This window comes from Chlamydotis macqueenii, chromosome 24 (genome assembly GCF_036417535.1).
Source record: "Chlamydotis macqueenii isolate bChlMac1 chromosome 24, bChlMac1.mat, whole genome shotgun sequence".
Lineage (NCBI taxonomy): Eukaryota > Metazoa > Chordata > Aves > Otidiformes > Otididae > Chlamydotis > Chlamydotis macqueenii.
Genome location: NC_141579.1, coordinates 7030526 through 7045230, shown reverse-complemented (window position 1 = coordinate 7045230; position 14705 = coordinate 7030526). Strand labels below are relative to the sequence as shown.

Sequence of the window (14705 nt, the reverse complement as noted above, 5' to 3'; positions counted from 1 at the left end):
GAGAGGCTGCGAGGCACCGCAGCCACCCCTTCCCTGCTCCTCAAAACGCCAAGCGTCCTCCCGGGATGCTCTGGCGACGGCAAAGACTGGGGAGCCTGAGAATGTGGGGACAGCCGTCCTGGAGAACAACGTCCCGGAGAACGGCGAGCGCTTCCACCCAGGCTCTTTGCGCAAGCCACCTGGTTTTCCACCCAAATTCCCAAAATGCCGAGTATCGGCGTTTCACCGGCACGACGCACGGCTGCTCCAAGGGAGGTGCAGGCCGTGCGGGGCAGAACGGAGCGCGGCAGTGTCCGATGGACGGCTGGGACGGAGCGAGGTGCCGAGGCTGTCGGAAAGCCCATCCCACAGCAAAACCCTCCGAAGGAAACACACATTTCGGGAAGGACTATGGAAGCGGGAGGCGTCAAAAGAGCTCGCGCAGCGAGCAGAGCCCCACAGGGACGGGGGGCATGAGCCCGGCCACGTTCCCCTTCGTTTTTTAACTTTCTGCGCTGGTTTAAACGCTGGTGTGTTAATGGGAAGAGCGTTGCCTTCCGCTCCGGCGTAATGAGTTTTGCTCAGCCTACGAGTTGTTTCGCTGAAAAATAAATAAATAGCTCCGGGACGAGTCAAGTTTCGGGCGGGCCGCCAGCCCTGACGGCACGCTCCACTCTCCCCGGCCCCGGCCAAAAGTACGCGGCGTCCCGATCCGAGCAGCCCGGGTGTTGCTGAGCCGTCCTGGCACTCCGGGACCTCCCCGAGGAGCCTCGCTCGCCGTTAATTAATTTACGAGCAGCCTCGCCCCCCTCCCCAAGGCGCACAACAGGTTCCATGCAAATCCGGGAGCTTTTAAATTATACCGTTAATGAAAGCAAATAAAGGCAGTTAAAAGGCAATTTGCTCAATTGGTGTTAATATTTAAGCACAGCATGTGTAAAAACAAGATCGCAGAATTTGGTTTTTCTGAGAGAAAACTTTTGGTCCCGCGGAAAGGACGGAGCGCGCCCAGCGAACGCCGCGCGCGGGGTCGGCTCCCGGAGCCCTTCAGCGGCAGAGCGCGGTTCTGCGTTGAGGAGACGTCCCACGTCCGCCCCGCCAAGGGGTGTGACCGCAACGCCCCAAAACCCGACGTTGGAGCGGGAGATCGGCCGCCCCGAGCCCCGTCCGCAGGGGGTCACCGCACAAGGGGCACGCGTACCCAAGCCGGCTTTCCCGGCCGTGTCCCGTCCCGGGGGACGCGTTCCTCGCCGCAGCCGGGGCACGAGCCCTGCAAAAACCGCCCCCCAGCACCCAGGGGATGCACCCCGGCGTCGCCGGCACCTCCCCGCAAACCTCGGGGGAAAGCGAGGGGCGAACACGGGGACGGCGCGAACTCACGGCGCGTCCCCGGCGCAGCAGGCGTCAAACCAACCCCAGTGCGTGTTGAGGACGCGGCGCCGCGCCCGGGGCTGCCCGAACTGAATACTTAAAGGGAAAAAGAACGGTAGCGATGATCTGGAAAATAACCCAAGAGATCTTTCTTCCCTCCGGGCAGAGCGGGAGCGGGTCCACCGGTGGAGAAAGCAGAGTTTTACGTTACGCTAAAGCAGCGCTGCGGCTCCCGCGGCGAGCGCTCGCCCCGCGGCCGAGCCCGACTCCGGGCACTGCCCCGTTGGGCGGGTCACCGCGCTCTCGCGGAAACTCGCTTTGAAAACAGGCGCCGGCGCTGAATGAGCCCGCGGTTTCTAATGGTTGGAAATATTTTGTACACTCTGCTGCTCCCTCTGCACCCCTTTGTGGGGCCGAGGCCTGCCGGCCACGGCGGGACCAAAAGACCATCTGTGGCTGCCGCCTCTGCCGGGAACGTTAAATAGCGGGATGAATGAGCGCGGGAACTAATGAATGATAAAGCCGTATGGTCTCAGTCAGCCTCCTACGCCCGCGTGCGCCATTCAAACCCTCCCTGCCTTCTGCCACAAAGAGAGGTTTCTAAGCTACGCACAAAAAAAAGGGGGGGAAAAAAAAAAGGGGAGGGGGTGACGTGCGTGCAGGTTTTTACCAACAAACCCAGCGGCTCGCCTCGAAGTTCCCACCGGGAACTGCTCCCCTCGGGGGAACGGCACGCGGAATGGGGAAAAACGGGCTGAGCGGCGCCGAGCCGCTCGCTGTGGCTGCTGGGGGGAAGGCGTCGGGCGCGCGGCGCCGGGGAACGGGAGGCGCGGGGAAAGGCCGGGACGCGGGCAGAAGCGCCAGCCCCGAGACGCCGACGAGGGGATCCCGGCACCAAACGTCCCGCGCGTTTTTGACTCCTGCCGAAGGACGGAGGGCTCCGGGGGGGTCGGTCCTCTCCGCAGTAACCCGCCAGAGGCCAACGCCGAGGGGAATGGAGCGCGGCGCGACGCCGCAGCGCCAGTTTTACTTTAAGAGCCGTCATGTGTAAAGCATTAGCGTTTTTGAAATTGCATTCTCAAGTTAATTAAATGGACAATCTTTTACACATAAAAAGTGAAAGCAAGCAATTAAAAGCTGGGAGGAGAGAAAGTGCTTTTTTGGGGCCGGGCGCTACCCCTACGCTCCCAACCAGGGTTTCCCTGTGGGATTCGGCATCCCGACACCCTGCGCCCAGGCGAGGCGCCGAGCCGTCCCCTGGGTCCCTTCTCCCCCTCCCGAAGCGCCCAGGCAAACCGTCGGCGCCCAATTCACGGATTTCCTACGCATGGGGACGGTTACCGGCTCGCGGCGGCGTGAAAAGCCGCAGAGTTATCTGCGCTGCAGCAAACCGCCGACCTTCGGTTTTCGGCAGGAGGCAAAGTTCGCCATCGACCGGGCCTGCCGTAAGCTGTTTGCAATCGCCCTTATCTCCCGGCTAATCTTGCAAGAGGTCAACAGTTTTACCAAAATCTCGCAAGCCGTGTCTTTTACCTCCCAACTTCATATCTGGGTCAAAAGGTCGATTGCTGCGGTGTGCTAACTTTGGATTTAAAAAAAAAAAAATAAAAAAAAAAAAATCTGCTCCCACCCCACAGCCCCATCGGCGTGGGGCAAGGCGCTGACCCTCGACGCGGGCGAACCGCGGGAGCGACGCCGCGCCGGCGCAGAAGGCTCGGGGCGCTGCCGCCAGAGCTGGCGGGGCTGGCGGAGCGCGGCGCGGGCACGCGGAGCGTCGCTCAACGGCTCGGCGGGCAGGTGTCATAAACAAGCAGGCGCACGGCAAACACATTGATCTGCGGGAGCTTATCGCGCGGCAACCAGCGCTCGGTTACCGGGCTGCTTTCATACGTGAGGGCGAGCGGGACCGAGGGCGGCGGAGATATTTGCCGCGGGCTGGCCGGGGAGGCTGAAGGTGGGCGCCGTGTGTCCGCCTGCCTCCGGCCATCCCTCGCCTTTTCCAGCTGCCCAACAAACCCCAAACCCCGCGCCGGAGCGTTTGCACAGATGCGATTAATCTTCCGCAACTGTTTATGCTGTGAAAATACAGTCTCAGCTGCCCGGGCTCTCCGTCCCCGTCATTTAAATTCAGGTGCTTCATTTCTGCCAGCACGGAGCCCGCTGCAATCAGCGCCGTCCATTTCGGGGGCTCACCCTGCCTTGTCGCCCGGGCGGGGGCCTGGGAAAGAGGGGGAGAGGCTGCATTCGGGACCCTTTTCCCCTCCAGCCCACCCGGGACCAGCCACCGAGAGCGGAATCAGCCCGCCCCAGACGACGCTGCCGCCCCTGCGGCCCGAAAGCAAAACCAGGAGCCAAGCGCCCCTCCGAATTGCAGCCACCCACACGGCGTCCGCCCCGATCAACAAAAGCCAAGTCGCCGTCCGTCGGGTGACGGAAGCGCGCCCGTTTCCGCGCATCCGTCCCCCCAGCCCGCCATGCTCCCGCGAATCCCAGGACGCAGGGGAGGTTTGCACTTTCAGCACACAAACTTTAAAAAAATCCTCTTTATACGCAGCGCCTCTCAGTAGATCTTTTGGAATTTACAAGATAAATACTGGTAATTTGATTCTTATCTTCTTCAAATCCAATTCTCAGGCAATTCTGTGTGAAGGACGCTAATTACAGCCCGCGGGGAAAGAGAAGGTAACCCATCAGCGCCGGCGCGCTTGAGACAGCGAAAAGGGTGCGGGAGGCCGAGAAGGTGAACAGATTGCAAATCTGGATTTGGGGGGCGAGCGTCACCCTCTGCACTGCTCCTGCTCCCCAGCGCACGCGTTTGGCGGCCGGCTCCGAACCGCGCTGGCGACAACGGCAGCTGGCGTTACGGCGCCTATAAAATAATAAAACCCCGAGCCGCGACGCGGAGCCAGGACGCGGCAGAAGATGGAGGAAGCATCAAAGGGACCGGACAATGCGGATGGAAGAGCTGCCTCAGCACCCGCCCTCGCCGCAGCGACAGCGCCCAGAGCACGGCCGGCGCGCCGCAGCCCCCGCCATCGCTGCCCGGTGCGACGCCGCGACGGAGCAAACCCAGCCCCCGGGGACCGCAGCACCGCGAGTGGACCTGGGCGTCGCGGGGGGATGCGGGGCGTCATGGCGACCAGGGACATCGCGGGGACGCCTCGCCGCGGCCGGCCGCTCTTTGTCTGCGCGCCTCTGCCTGGGCTCTGGCGCTCTCGCCGCTGTCGTTTCTCCGGCCCTTCGCTCACTTATGCGGAAAACGTGGTTTCCGCGCGAGCCGTCGCGGCACAAAGGAGCCTGTACAAAGACGCAACACCCGCCCAGGAAGGGCTGACCCCCCCCCAGACAGCGGCAGCAAAAGGAGACGGTGCACCACGAGCATCCCTTCCCGCGGCCGCTCACGGCGAAGCACAACTTGGCACGCAAAATCCCGCTGGCAGGCACGCGTGCTGTCCTTCCGGTTGGGTGGAAAAACCGTGACCAAGAAAAGCCCAAAGAGACGTGGTCCCATGGAGTCCCGCCAACCATATTTGGGGGATGGCACCAAGCACCCACGCAAACGAAGCACAGCGGGGCAGCGGGCGTTTGGCGGCCCCCTCCCCGACACACGCGCCGCTAGTGGGGAGCTCGCCACGCACGGCTGCTCCGTTCACTTAGCAACGAAGGCGCTAATTAGGGAGCCGCTTCCACCTCCAGCCAGAGGAGGATGCGGCACAGCTGCCCGCGCCCGCAGCGGCCGAGCCTTCGGCGCTCGCCTGGCAGGGCGGACCCTGCCTCTGCCATCTTCTGGACGGGTCCCTCTCCCGACGGTGCAGTCTGACGCGCGCTCTCCTCGCGGCTCGGGCTCGCAGCCGCCCCGGCGTGCCGGAGCGGCATCCATGGGACACGGCCCGCCAGAGCCCGCCCGTTCCCGTGCCAGCTGGTGCCACCCTGCTCTCGGGGGCCGCTGACTCAGCGCCACGCGGGCTGGGAGCCGCCAGCGGCCCCGTTCCCACCACAGCACCCATTTCCCGTGGCCCCTGCCTACGCGCGGTCTTCACCCCAGCACCCAGAAATGGAAAGCCCCAAATCCCCGCCAAAACGCTGCCCTCCGACCCGGCCGACAATGCTCCGCAAGGCTGGGGGAATGCGCGGCATGGCCAGAACGGCGTCTCCCCATCCCTGCCCCGAGCATGCGGGGAGACGGGGACCTGAGACCCCTTTTCAGGTTTTCCCCATCAGTAGGTGCTCATCCAACTTAAAATTGTCCCTGGAGGGAAGCGGGCTTTCTGCCGGTTTCATCGTGCACCGCTGGTTCCTGCGTGAGGCAACCTGCGTGCCAGGCTCCGAGACGGGGCAGCCGCCGGCGCCTTCCCCCACCGCCCCCCGAAAGCGCTTTGCACGCCCCAGGCGCCCCCGGCCGCTGCTCTTGTTCGCGGAAGCGCGCCCGCTCTCGGCGCTCGGGATATTTTCTACGAAGAGGGGAAGGGAGAAAGAGAAGAGGAAATCACCGCGTTGCTGGTAAAAATAGAACACCCAGCGGGGAGGCACAGAGGGTTTCGGTTCTGAGCGCCGCACCAATTCGCAGAAAGGGGCCCTGGCGCGCAAGCCGCGCTCCGACCACCCCACCTCACCGCGCGCCGGGCCTGCCGCGTGCCGCCGGAGGAGGGGACCCGCCCCGGTCTCAGCGATGCACATGGTGCCACCGGCCAACCGCAGCACGGGGCGAGCGGGACGGCGTGGGTAGAGGGGGGCCGGCGAGGCGCGGGCGTTGAGCAACGCCCGCGCCTTATCTCTCCCGCGCGAAGGCAGCGTGTGCGCGCTGCGCAGCGGGCTGCGACCGCAGCCCGTGCCCAGCCGGAGATAAGATATCCGTCACCGGCGCTCGCTGCTGCGCCGCCCGCCCGAGCTCGCGCGATTGGCGGGCCGTTTGCTGGGTCCCCCTGCACCGCGCATCCCGAAAGCCTCGCGCTGCCGCGCCTGCGCGCTTCCCAGAAGGCCGGCTGGGTTCTGGTTGGATTTCTTCTGTAACGCGCGGTCCGTGCTGCGGTTAAATCGCATTTCTGAGAGCCGTGGCCCTCGCGGGCTTAGCCTGTGCGCGCTGGGATTAGTACAACCTGTCCCTAAACGCCATAATAAAAAACACAGCGTAAGCGCTTCGCCCGTATTTATGTCAGCGCCGGTTTCAAGGAGGATGAATCACGCTTCCTCCTTAGCGCGCCTTTCTAATATGATTTACTATAAATACTGCACGGGGAAGAGCACGAGGGGAGGCGAGAAAAAGCCAGGCGCACGGAGCCAGGCGCCGTCCCCAAACCGGGCGGCGAGAGCAGCGGCCGAGGTGGCGCACGGGTCGCGGTTGGCGCAGCACCTGAACGAAAGCGGCAGGACGGGCGATGGCCGTGAGCTCCTTTACACAAATCCCTGGGAATCACAAAAACCCACGCAGGACCTCAGCGCCGGGAAAGACCCTTTGCGGCGGCCGAGCTTTGGGCGCGGGGGCGTCCACCGTGCCAGGGCCGGCTCTGCCAGCCGAGGGGCACGATGTCGGCGCTTGGGCCGGCCGATGGCTGCAGGAAAACCGGCTGGGACCTCGTGGCGATTCCACGTGGAATGAGAGCCCGCCGCCCAGCAGCGTCGCGGCGGGGACCGCGTGCCCGCTCCCCCGGGTAATCTGCGCTCCCCGCGAGCGTGCCGGCGGTGGAAAGGGGCTGGCACTTGGGGTTTTTTCAGTTTCTCTTTGTTTTTTCCGCTGGGTCAACGCCTGCCTTCTTTGTAGGTCACCAAGGTGAAAACAGGCGCCCTCCTCCTGCCCCGCGCTTGTGGCCAGATGGAGATACGGCTTTCGGAGAGGGGGGTGTGGGGGTCCCCTCCACGGCGCGCGAGGCAAGGACCACGGCATCACCCGCGCCAGCGCCCAGCCGCGCTCCCCCCGGCGCTCTGCCTTCGCGCGCGGGCAACACTGGTGCGTGCAGCAAGCCGGCCGCCCCTCGTCGCGCGCGAAACGAGCGCGGGGTTATCAGCGTGGCTGATACACGCAGATAAAGAGCCCATCTCCCGCGCTGACACCGGCAACAAAGCCGGGCGTTTAACGCCGATTTATGGCGGGCGGCTCTAGCCAGGTTCGGCGCGCCTGACAGCGCTCGCGCCTACGTGCAGAAGTATTTCCTCAATCGCGTACCGCCGCCTTGTTTGCTAAACAACGCGCCAATAAAACGGCAACGAGATGACGAAGGGCGAGGGAAAACTAAACCAGCACAGCGGGGCGCGTATCCAACCGTAATCTACTTAAAATCAGTTAAGAACGCTACAGCGAAAACGATACGGGCGGCCCTGGCCCCCGGCCAGCGCGACAGCCCGGGCCGCAGAGGCTTGCTCCCGCAACCCGAATTTCACAGCCGCCACGCGCTCTTCTTCAGCTGCGAAGCGACCGGGACGGCAGACGCTCTTCCCAAAAAGAGGAATGCACCGCAGAGCGGCGTTCAGGACCGATACCGAGCGTCTCAGGCGCTATTTGGGCAGGATAAAGGGCACCCAGCGCTTCCCGACGCACGCCGAGCCCGGCAGCGAGAGCTGGTGAGCCCGTAGGAAAAGGTGCCAGAGCGTGGGCAGCCAGGCCTGCCCGTTTGCGTTTATTCAAAAGGACGGACGAGCCTCTCTGGACGCATCTCTTCCATCCCAGTCCCCCTCCGTGCCACGCTCCTGTCCGCTGGCACCCATCGCGTGGCCGCTTCACTACCGGAGAGCAAGCCAACCTCCGGCCGGACCCGCAACGCGCCGCCGCCTTCGCCCGCGGAGAACTCCATCCGACCATAAAGCAGCGAGCTCGGTGGAGAAAAAAACCCCGCGCGGGCCGAGTGACAGAAGCCAGGGCTGCCGGGCGAGGGGAATGAATGGAAGAGGCTAATTTACACAGGAAGCGAGCACTTACAGACCCTTCATCCCAACACACAAAACCCTCTGCCATATCTGGAAGCAATTACGTCCCGTTAACGTGATCTGCCTGCCACTAAAATTAACTGCAAACAGAAATATTTTTCACTTTTGCAACAGGAGATGCCATGGCCCCGTGTTTGGCTGCCGGGAAATATTTAGTAATTACTCATTTAAAGCCTCTCTTGAAGCTGTCAAGGGCGGGGGGGGGGGCAGGGGGAGGAAAAGAAAAATCTCGCTAATTGCGAGCAAAAAGGAAAACGCAGATCGTTTTACTCGATCCGCTGCAAATGGATTTACGCGCCGGCGTGAGTCGAGAGCCAACGCCGCGCAGGAGCGGGGACGGCTGCGGCGATGCTCCCTCCCCGAGCGCCCGGGACGCTCCGCGCCGGGTCCCTCTGCGCGGGCAGGGAACGCATCGTAGCCAGAACCGAGACGGCTCCGCCGCGCTGAACCGCCGCAAGCCACGCTGAGCGAGCCCGCTCTGGGGAAAAGCCGCCCTAAGGGTCCTCGGGCCGGTGGGCGCAGATCACCCACCGTCGCGGTCCCCACGCGACGCCGCTCAGAGGGCACGCAGCATCCCCCCCGCCCGCGAGCCGTCGAAGTGCTGGGCGCCACCGCCACCCTCGCCACGCGCAGGGAAGATGCAAAAGTTCTCGCCAGGCAAGGGCAAAAAGGAATAAAATCTACAGAAAGATGCAAAATTGGCGTTTGGTGACAGGAATCTCGGGGATTTGCTGAAAAACGCATCGCCCGTGCCACCAAAACGACGCCGAATAACTGCGGAATGACGCAGGGGCCGAAGGGGGCTTCTCCCTCCGCGCCGGGAGCCGGGCGTGGAAACGGTTAAATCCCCCACAGAATAAATCAAAAGTTCAAGGCTGCACCACACCGCGCCGCGTTCCCCCTCCGCCCGTGACAAGAACCAGAGAGCCCCCGAAATCCCCAGCATCCTGAGCGGGGTCTCCGCCGGCGCTCACGGGTTACGCGCTCGGGGTCAGCGCCGCGGCCCTCAGCCGCAACCTTCATTTCCTGAGCGGGGCGCGTCCCCCTGCCCATAAAGCTAATCAGGGCTTCCTCGGCCGGCCGGCCCGCGCCGCGGCGGCCGCACTGGTTTCCATTAGCCCCTTCTGATGCCAGGTGCCGCTAATAAGGCCCATCAGCGAGAAACCAGAGCTGCCAAGTCCTCTTCGGACTCTGGAAGCAATCACGGGCAGAGTTCGGGGGGCTGACGGCTTTTTTTAATTTTTTTTTCCCCTTCCCTCCCCCCTCGTTTTGTATTTTTCCTCCTTCTTTTACAATTTCGATCGCAGCGAAACGTAAATCGCCGAATGCTTAAAATAAAATAAAACCACAACTCCCGTATCAGGCTGGCGGAATTAACGCTAACAATGCCTCACAGAGCGCGCCGGCTCCGATTTATCAGGTTTATTGCTTTAACGGTGCACCGCAGCTGTTTCTCGCCGCGACACGCCGAGCCGTGCCAGCACGCCTAACGGCGTCAGCGGCACAACGCCCGGCTCATCCGGCGGGACGCAAGGAAGGGGCCAAACGCCGGAACGTTCCCCTCCGCGGCGCCAACGTCACGGCTCACGCGCCCGCCGACGCCATGGCCGCGAAGCGCTGGTGTTTTCCAGCCGAGCACCTCCACCCCGCGCAGGCGCATGCTGGCGAGCCGCCTCGCTGCGGCGGGCGCGCTGCGGGCCGCGGCGGGGTTCGGAGGCTCAGTCTCACGAGCTTCACTGAATCGCATCCTCACCCCTGCTGCTACCGACGTGAAAGAGGCGAGAGCGCGACTTTGAGAAAGTTTCCCATTATTTAATTTCTCGATGAGAAATTGGCGCGGGCTCGGCCAGCGGCTCGGCGCGGCGCTCGCCTCGCAGCTCGCCAGGTTTTTCTTCGCATAACCCGACCCGGAAAGGGCCGCCGCCGCGCTACGGCTTTTTCGCCTGCAATTAGAGGCGCCGATCGATAGCAACATTAGATTAAGCGTGAACTTTGCTGAACCGAGAAGGAAATCTTTTATAAAAAAAATTAAAGAGTCGCCAACTCCACATGCACTCAATTAGTCAAAATCATAAGCTCGGTAAAGAAGAAAAAAAAAAAAAAAAAAGGGTTGCGTAGCAGCCGGCGGGGTTCAGGGGACCCAAAAACCCTGACCAGCGCCGGGGCCGAGGCTCGCAGCCGCTCGGCCACCAAAACTCCGCAGCCCAGCGCCCTCGACTCGCCCATTACGCGGCGGCATGAGGCCGAGGGCGGCCAGGGAGCCGCGCGGCGTGTGGGGCCGACGCCGTGCCCGGGGCACCCTCCATCACCTGGGGCGAGCGGCCGCCCGCGCCTGCCAAAAACCCGGCCCCGCGCTCTGCCTCCTCCTGCGCGCGATTCCCACGCTAATGCAGACGGGAGCGACGCTCAGAAGGCTCCGAGAGGATAAACACATATATTTACACTTGCATCGGCATGTGCGTGTCTGTAAACAAACATACCCGCCATATGCACGCGCTCGCTGGCGCGACGCAAACAGGCGCGGTGCGCGCTGGCAGCTCTGGACGGGGTCGGGCTCCGTCACCTGCCGGGCCAGGCACGCGAAAGCCATCGCGCCAGGCAGCCGGGCATGGCGCCGGGGCGGCCGAGCGTAGCGTGGCGCGGCGCTCGTCGGTGCCGCCGTCCCCGGCCCTCGTCAGTGCCGCCGTCCCCGGCCCCAGCTCGCCACAGCTGGGAACGACTCCGCTGCGGGCGCTGCTGCGCTCGCTTTGGGGTTGGAAAGCAAAACCACAGCAGCAAAAGCGCAGCAGAAGAAGGTCAGCGAAAGCCGCCGGTCGACGAGCGACACCGCGGTGCCCCGGCACATCCTGCCCCCGTTGCCGGCGGCTTGGGGCAGTGGTGTCAGCGCGCGGGCCCCCCCAGACCACCGCCCCGCCAGGAGCCCGTAGCCGGCACGGCGCAGCGGCCAGCGCCAGCAGAATCCCACAAATCCTCCCCAAAGGGTAATTTTCACAACGTACGAGAAAGCAAACAGCACGAAACAGCCGCAGCAGACCCCGTCTCCACACGCACCACCTCAGGTTTAGGCTTTTGGGGGGGGAGCGTGCCCAAGTGTTACCCAACACCTCTCGGCGCGGACGCTCTTACGGATCGGTTTAAAAACGGCTCAAAGGATTTGGCTCGCTCTGCAAAGTTTGCCGGCGATCTGCCTGGAGGCAAGAACGGGCAAACGGAGCTTGGCGCCGGCTGAAGCAACGGCCACGGGGACGGCGCTCAGCTCCGCGCCGCGGCCAGAGCCGAGAGCCCGGCGCGTACCGGCCGCCTGCCAAGGAGCAGGGATAACCGAGAAACAAACTACGGCCGCAGCCGCGGGGGCCAAAATTGGCCAAGCCCGGGCCGGCGCTGCGAAAGGGGGGCTGCGTTGGACAGGCTGTGCCGCGCAGGGAAGGGTGCGACCGCCAGCCGGCCCTGCCTGGGCGCGCGTCCCCGGCCTCGCCCTCTCCGGCAGCCACAGTGCTCACCGCTCGCGGGGGGAAAGGGCGACGCTCGAGAGGGTGGCAGAGAGGCACGTTAAAATTCTCCCTGAGCCTTCACTGCAGCTCTCCGCCGGTGACGTCCGCCCTGCATCACCGCACGCCAAGGCGGCTTTGGGCACGCTAACCGACACGAGCCCCAGCTCTCCTGCTCGCGAGACGGGGAACAAAGTAGAGAGCGGCCGGGCAGCCGCGCGGAGCCGGGGACCCCTCCGAGGGGCGCGGGGTCCATGCGGCAGCTCCGAGTCGCCGGCCGGAGCGAGAGGCGACGCCGCCTGTGCTCGAGAATCGAGAGCCCTGGAGCAGCGGCTGCCACCCCGTGCAGGAAACGCTCGCGGGCTGAGCGTGCGGCGAGCTGCTGCTCCGGCACCCAATGCCGGCTCCGGGCGGCAGCCTCTGCAGGCGGCGAGCGTGCCAGCAGCACCGGCTCGGCCGCCGGCCCCGGAGCGCGCTACGTGTATGAGTACTAATTAACCTGTTGAGTCGTTACATTTCTGACACGGCGCGCAGCCCGGGGAGGCTGCGGGCAGCTCCGGCACCGCGCCGGTGCTGCCTTCCCCCAGGCAGGACGCAGTCATCCTGCCGCGGAGCTGTGGCCGCACCGGGGACCGGTGCTGCGCGGCGCTCGCCGGGTTCGATGGGCGATGCCGACTTCGGCGCTCCGCTCCCCGCTCCCGCGATGGGGATGCAGCAAACCGGGGAGCACTGAACTCCCATGCCGATAGCCACCACCGCGCTCCCACCCCGCGGCAGCTCCCCGAGGTGTGGGGCTCGGCGTAAGCACAAAGATCCCCCCCGCTCCGAGCAGGGGAGCCCCGAAATCGCAGCTGCCAGAGGTTCAACCCGAACGCGTCTCCCTGCACCCATGTCTCCGCGGCAGCGCTCGCCCCGGCGCCGCCGGCCCGACCTACGTGCTACTCTGCACAAAGTGCCGATATTTCATAAACTGGGAAACCGAGCAGCGTAAAACTACCGGGCTGCAGGGCGCCGCACGCAGTCACCCTGAATGCCGTGGCTGCGGCGGGGCGCAGGGATCCCGCGGGTCTCTCCCCCCCATGGACACGGACAGAGGTGGGCAAGGGCTGCACCCCCCAGCATCCCGTTACGCGCCATCAACACCCGGATCCCTAAACTCAAAGTCTGGCAACAGCGAGCTGCATGGCAACCACCGGTCAGGGAAAGCGGCGGGGTCCGCGCTAGCAGGCAAGACCTCTGGCCCGGGCCGTCCTCCACAGCCGGCGCTCGCCGGGAGGAACCTTCTGGCACGGCTGCCAGACCTGGAAAAGTTCCCACGGCCGTCCCTCCCCGTCCCGGTTTTGGGGTACGCAGCGGGTACGTTGCGGCGGCTCACGCGACGCCCAGCCAGAAACCGAAACCCTCGGGCGAGACCCCGCCATCCCGGCGCAGAACGCGGCGCCGCGGCCCCGGCACCCACCTGTGCTGCTCGAGGGTCTCGTTGTCCGGCAGCTCTGCCCCACACACGCTGCACTGCTCGCCCAGGGCTCTGCTCTCCGTCTTCATGCCGGCCGCCAGCTCCCCCAGTTTGCTGAACAGCTCCCGCTGGATGAAGCCCTGGGGCAGCAGCCCCCCATAAGCGCCGAAGTCCATGGAGACGGCCAGGGCCGGCGGCACGTGCAGCGCGGACGCCACGGCGGGCGGCACGCCGAGCGCCGGCTCAGTCTTGTGGTTGGGCAGCAGCGAGTAGAGGCCCAGCGGCTTCTCGCCCTGGGCAGCGGCGGCGGCCGACGGCTCCGGCCCCAGCGGCAGCCCCTGGCCGGGCTCGGGCGGTGGCTCGGCGCCGTCCTCGCGGGCGTAGTGCAGTTCGCGGGCGCTGGTGATGACGCTGCCGCGGGTCGGGGTGCCGGGCCCTTCCTTGCCCTTCTCGTCGGGCTTCTCCCCGCCGGAGGCGCCGGGCTCGGCCGCCGGCGGGCTGGCGCAGCCGGAGGCGTCGTCCACCTGCATGGCTTCGGTTTTGACCTCGGCGAGGCCGGGGGGGGCGGCGGGCGGCGCGCGAGTCCTCGGGGGCGGCGGGCGGCAGGGTGGCCTGCAGCAGCGACTGCCCAATGGTCATCAGGCTGTCCACCGCCGCCTTGGTGGGGCTCATGGCGGAGAGGGGGCCGAAGGAAGCGGAGGCGGAGGGGCTCTGCTCCGCGGCGGCCGCCGGCAGGCTCTGGCCAGCTGCGCCGGCGTAGCCGCTCTCCTCGCCGGCGGGCTTGGAGACGAAGAGGCCCTTGATGTACCTTGACCTCCTCTCCTCCTCTTCCTCAGCGGCGCCTCCGTCGGCCGCAGCGGCCTCAGCGTCGTTGTCCTCGGAGGCCTGGATGGTCTCCAGGATCTTCAGGCACTGCTCCTCCAGGTACTCGATCTCCAGGATCTCGGCGGCGTAGAGCAGGTCGTCCAAGTCTTCGACCTTGGCCTGCAGGGTGGCGGTGTAGGCGTACTCCAGGATCTGCTGGAACGTCTTTGGTGAGAGGAAGTCCAGGGTGTAGTGCTGGCTGTTGCGGTGGAAGAGGATCTCGAACATCTTGCTGGTGCAGGCCAGCACCGTCCGGTGCGCGTGGAACTCCTGGCTGTCCACCATGATGACCACGTCGCAGAGCGTCCCCGCCAGCCGCATCTGGTTGGCTTTGTGCAGCAGCCCGCTGGGGTGGCAGGGGTTCTGCAGCTGGATCAGGCCCATCTTAGTCAGATCCATGGCGCTCCCGAGGCTGGCTCATCAGGGTGCCTCGCCGCCGCTCAAATCTGGGACCAGCTTTGTGTGCCGACTATCTGCGAAAACAAAAGGCGGAGGGGGGAGAGGAGCGGAGGGGAGAAGAGAGAGAGGGGAGGGAAGGGGGTGGGGGGGATGGAAGAGAAAAGGGGAAAGAAGAGGGAAAAGAAAAGGGCGAAAAGGAAAAGGGGAGAGAAGGGGGGAGGGAAAAGGAG

The 14705-nt window shown here is 64.9% G+C and overlaps 1 protein-coding gene across 1 annotated transcript in view; it reads right to left on the bottom strand.

The window, feature by feature from the left end:
• ZBTB16 (zinc finger and BTB domain containing 16) overlaps positions 1–14705 on the bottom strand; it is a 45508-nt gene that overhangs the window by 30095 nt on the left and 708 nt on the right. Inside the window, 2 exon segments of the mRNA XM_086766117.1 lie at positions 13216–13797; positions 13799–14545. Coding sequence (XP_086622243.1) covers positions 13216–13797; positions 13799–14475 — 1259 coding nt within the window. The 5' untranslated portion in view covers positions 14476–14545.